General features: G+C 37.4%; 1 protein-coding gene across 1 annotated transcript in view; it reads right to left on the reverse strand.

The window, feature by feature from the left end:
• Positions 1-1,112: 1,112 nt before the first annotated feature.
• LOC107102566 overlaps positions 1,113-5,337 on the reverse strand; it is a 5,068-nt gene continuing 843 nt past the window's right edge. Inside the window, exon 2 of the mRNA XM_015401938.1 lies at positions 1,113-2,682. Within this exon, the coding sequence (XP_015257424.1) occupies positions 1,113-2,682 (1,570 nt within the window). The remainder of the gene's footprint in view (positions 2,683-5,337) is intronic.

Below are 5,337 nucleotides of genomic sequence, written 5' to 3' on the forward strand. Positions count from 1 at the left end.
AATTGATTAATGTACAAACAAACTAATAAAACACCACAACCCAAAGAAAAGAGAAGAAAACAACTTTAAAAAGTTTCCAAAGTACCATAAAGGCCGATATCAGTTCAGGTTTAAACTGTGAGTCAGAGGAGTTCAAATAGATGATGGTGTCCCACCCCCTAGTGGCCACCTGGAGGTACTGAAGACTTTATAAAATATTACAACATGTGGAATTCCTTTTAATCTTCAAACACTAAATAACATAAATCCAACACCTTGAAGCAAATTTATAAATGTGGGGGAAAAAAAGCACACATTCAGTGAGAACAGCAGCTGCTTCGGTCCCTGTCTGACCTTTGATGCTTCTGGGGAGTTTTATGATTCATAGTTTCAGGGCAATCAGTAAAAATAAGGAGCTATATACTGTCTGCACTGACTAGATGGCAATAAGAGGGTTCAAAGTAATGGATTTATAGTATATGGACTAAAACTAGCACCTGAAATCCATAAACTGGTGCAGGACTTTATGCAACATCATTAAAACTTTGTATTTCTAATCCTGAGTAAAAACTATTTAGCTCTATTTAACACCGACCATCTAAGATAAACCTTATATAAGTTGCTAACGATTTTCTCTAATAATATAAACACTGAAATCTCTTAATAGGTTGAGCCTTATTGAATATTTACACTTTAAATGATGAAAAGAGAAGAATACAATAAGTAGCATATTAGGATTTTAAATGAATAAACATAGAAATAATTCCTGTGGCAAAATGTTGTTTGTTTTAATTTGTTTTAAAGATAAATTCCTTTCTTGGGGCTTGTAGTTTTATCTAAGCTTAATAAAAACATTTTGAGCATAAGAGCTTTAAAGTTCAAAGATTTACAGAAAAAAAATGTAAGTTTTCTTATAACTTCTTAAGAACTTCTGAAACCCTGATTCATATTCTGCTGCGCTGAGCTCTTATCTAACCTTCAACACGTTCCCACCTGATGCAGAACAATTACTGTAGATATTCCTGTGGTTCTTCGACTCATCGTTGGGCTTATCCAGATGATGGAATGGATGAAACAAAATTAGTGATTGGTTGATTATTTAGGGATCAATTGATTGATCTTTGTACCAAATCTTATTCTGATGATAAGTTTTTTGCATATCTTAGTGCTGCTTTGGTTCCTTCATTCTCTCTGCTTTTCATCTCCTCCAGTCTCTTGACTTTCCCCAGGTCTCCTTTTTCCTTCATCTTCTCTATCAGGAAGTCTAAATGGACCAAAGTTGACCCTGATTCAACTTTCAGGGCGATCTGCTCCAGTTTCATAACATGCTCGTAGGCCTCATCCAGCAGCGATGCCCACTCTATTTCCAGATTTCTGTTTTCCTGTTTAAGGTTTTCCAGAAGGCTCGACTTTTCCTCACATTCTTCTTTATTATTTTCATATTTCTCCTTTAAATCCTCCAGGGTCTTCTGAACTTTCCTGGTCTTTATCACATATCTCCATTTTTCTTTCACATGATCTGCTGCAGGACACTTGTTGGTACAAACTGTGCAGCGCCCCCCCTTCATGACCTCACAGTGTTCTGGGTACCAGGCTATTGTGCATCCAGGATGGTGACAGTTCTCCTCACAGACAGAACAGGTGACGGCTCCTTCATAAAGCACAAACAACCGCATTCCTCCTTTGATTGTTTCTTTTTCTTTGTAGACCTCATCAACTTCTATAGTAAAGTTCTGGTTCTCCTTCATCTCTTCTTCATGATTTTCAAAGGCTTCTTCAGTCTGTCTGATTTCTCTTTGCTTCAGCTCATTCTCCTTGATTCTGTCCTGCAGGTTCTGGATGCAGGCCGTCAGTCTGATCCGTTCATTCAGAACCTCAGCAGTTATTTCCAGAGTCTGAGGTTTGGTTGATTCCAGAAAAATCATGAAGTTTTTTAGTCCTTTTATTGATATTTGATTTGCAAGTTCCAGAAATTCTCTGTGGTTTCTTCTGTCTTCATGCTGACAATTATTAAAAAGAAAGTGAATAATCTCATTTTCAGAAGATTTAACATTTGCTGCTTTCAGAGCCTGAAGAGCATTTTTAGGGTTTCTTCCATCAGAGTGAGTAATGAGAGCTACTATGCTTTCCTCCAGGTCTTTTCCAAACAGAGACGTCACTGAATTTAAGACGTACATCAGTCGGTCACTCAGTCGGTTATCACTGGCCTTCATCACCAGACCCACTGCATTGATCTCATGAACTCCATCTTCTGATCGGAACAAGTCCAACAATCTTCGGCTGACAGAGTCATCTCTTTCCAAGCCTCTGGTGTCTCCAAATCCAGGAGTATCAATGATGGTCAGAGAGAATGGCAGAGTTTGACCTTCCAAACCAAAGATCTGGTAGATGATCACCTCTGATGTCTGACTTTCTGTTTGATTTCTTCTCTCCTCCTCTTCAACAATCTGAAACCAAACGTCATCCTCAAACTTTACTCCTATTGCATAGTTAACCAGAGCGTTGATCAGGGTAGATTTTCCTGCTCCTGTTTCACCAACCAGTAAAATGGTTTGATTGGTTTGGTTCTCATTTTTGTCTCCTAAAGTCACTCTTGTTGAACTTGCAAACTTTTCTGTCTTTGTTTTCAGCTGGTAGACATTAGGAGATCCAGAAGAGATCAAAGTCTTGGGGATGGTATCTTTCAAAGTCACATCATTTGTCCTGCAAAACAGGAGTGACTTCTTAAATCACTTTGACATATTTTTTGTTAGATTGTATTTACTGCTAAAATGTGGTTTGTATTAAAGTGTATTATATAAGGATGGTGTAATAATCTGTGTGAAAGTGGTTTATTCTAAACTATATAAATATAAAACAGTATCATTTGTATGATCATAGATTGTTTTAATCCAATTAATATCTCACATAAAATTAAAAGGATCCGCCTTTAGAAAATAGCTCAACTTTAAAGCACATGAAAAAAATTACAATTAGTTAATATTTAAAGAATATAAGACGTAACAGATCACTTTGTGGTAAAAAAAAAAAAAAAAGTTATATAGTTTTTTAAAGCTATGAAAGTAAGACGATTCAATCTTATTATTTTTTAAATTTCAAGGAACTGCAGCTGTCACAGAGGAAACAAGGGTGGAGGAGGTTGCTTCCCTCCATGATTTGTTGGAAAGGAGAAAAAAATTTTTTTTTTTCTGTATCATCAGTTATAAAAGCATTTTATTTCCTTTTCAGATATTAAAGGACTGTTGAATCAAATAAAATTGCTGTATTAGTTTAATCTATGAAGCCAAAAGCTAAAATGCAAATAGATTTAGGAGCACATCGTCTTTTAGTGACAGGAACAGACTCCTACCTCAGCTCAGTAACAAAGCTGGCTCTATTAGCTCCCAAGCAGTTCTTCAGATTAGCTTGATACTTTAGAATTATTATCTTAAAAGTTTTTACTCATTCTACATAGAACTCAAAAGAAAAGACTTGCATATTTGAACGAGCATTTAACTATTTAGTTTGAACCCTTTCAAACTATTAACTTTTTAATGCTAAACAAATTTAAAGTTGAACAACCCAAAGTCAGAGCAAAACCTCAACAAAATCCATCAATCCACTTTATTCAATCAGGAGCCTGGTACTTTCATTTATTTCAAAGAGCTTTTAGAACCTTTGAAATGAACGATTTTTAAGGGTCGTCTAAATATTGTAGAACAGAGGTCTTCAACACTGTCCAGCATGTTTTAGGTTTTTCTCCTCAACACACCTGACTCAGATTATTGCTGATTAACAGACCTCTCAAGCTCTTGGAGGTTGCTGAGGAGGAAATGCAAGCATTTGATTCTGGTCTGCTGAAACTGAGACACATCTAAAACATGCACCTCTTGATCAGAAATTGTAAGGTCAGGAGAAAATCAAACAAATTCAGTCGGCTGTTGTAAGGTGGTTGTGGGCAAATCGCTCAGTGGGCAAACAAGGATTCTTCTTCTTCCTCTCAGATGTAAACACCGAAGCATGGCGGGGGTGCAATGAGTGAAATGGAGATCTTTCTGCAATATTGACAGACCGTAGTAGCCATGTTTGCTCAGCCATGTCTTTGTCCAAATACGTCGTCGCCTTTTCTTTTTAGGGCTTTCAGCACAAAATTGCCCAAATATCCAAGGCAGCGCGTTTCACTCTAGTGAGCTTCATGTTCCTCTTCTACTGGTTTGGCTTCTGGATAGACAAGTCCGAGTAGTGCCATCTCACTGCGGAGCTGAGTCCAACTTGGTTTTTGGTCATACAGTGTGAGCAGGTAGATCGCATCAGAGCGTTGGGTCACAGTTTGAGAACAAACATCGTGAGCTGTTAACTTTAAACCCTGCAGTTTTGTCGTACAGTTTGAGCTGTAGCTGCGTGCAACGATTGAAAATATTGCAAAGTGTATGCCAGGCTTTAGAGATTAGCTTCCTGCTTTGCTCTGGATCATTGTGCAACAAAACCCAACCTTAAGTTCATGAAATGCTTGACATTATATATCAAAATGCCACTGAAGTAGAAAATGAATGCTAATAAAACCTAAAAAAGGGCTCTAACAGCTAAGGGCAGCTAAGTGTAGAGAAAGGTGTTAACAGGGATAGAACAGATAGATTAAGCATTTGCACTATTTGATATACCATTCCAGTAAACAATACAGAATTCTGACATTTAAACTGATAAAGCATTTTCTACAATAGCATAATCACTTAATAAATAAATCCCCTTAAAATTTCCACCCCTACAGGCTCAATGAACGAAAACATTTCTGTATTATCTGTTTCTGAATAATAGGATGAAAGGGTCAATAGGATACTAATCCCTTTCCTTTTTCAGTTGCTTTGTGTTCATCCTAAAATCAATCTGCAGTTGGTCTAGCTCCGCTGTCCAGCAGAGTTTTCATCTCTTCCAGTTTCTTGAGCTTAGTTTGATCTCCTTTCTCCTTCATCTTCTCAATCAGAAAGTCCAAGTGGCGGATGGATTTTCTGGAATTGACATTCAGAGCAATCTTCTCCAGTCGGACAATATGTCGGTAGGCCTCATCAACAAACTGGTTCTTCTGTGCTGTCAGTTGTTCCAGTTGATTTTTAAGGCTTTTTAAGGCATTCGTCTTATTCGGACTTTCTGAACAAAGTTTTTCATACCCCTCTTTTACGTCTTGCACCTTCTTTTGAACTTTTCTTGTCTTTGCCACATAGATCCAGTTCTTTTCACTATGAGCTGAAGAGGGGCACTTCTTGGTGCAGACAATGCAGCGACCATTTTGAATGATACCTGCTCCTCCATCTGTGCATGGATAGAGACAGTTCTCCTCACAAATGTTACAACTGAAACATACATTTGTTTCAAAAAACAAAC

The sequence above is a fragment of the Cyprinodon variegatus genome, unplaced genomic scaffold (genome assembly GCF_000732505.1).
Source record: "Cyprinodon variegatus isolate N-32 unplaced genomic scaffold, C_variegatus-1.0 Scaffold1274, whole genome shotgun sequence".
In the NCBI taxonomy this organism is placed as follows: domain Eukaryota; kingdom Metazoa; phylum Chordata; class Actinopteri; order Cyprinodontiformes; family Cyprinodontidae; genus Cyprinodon; species Cyprinodon variegatus.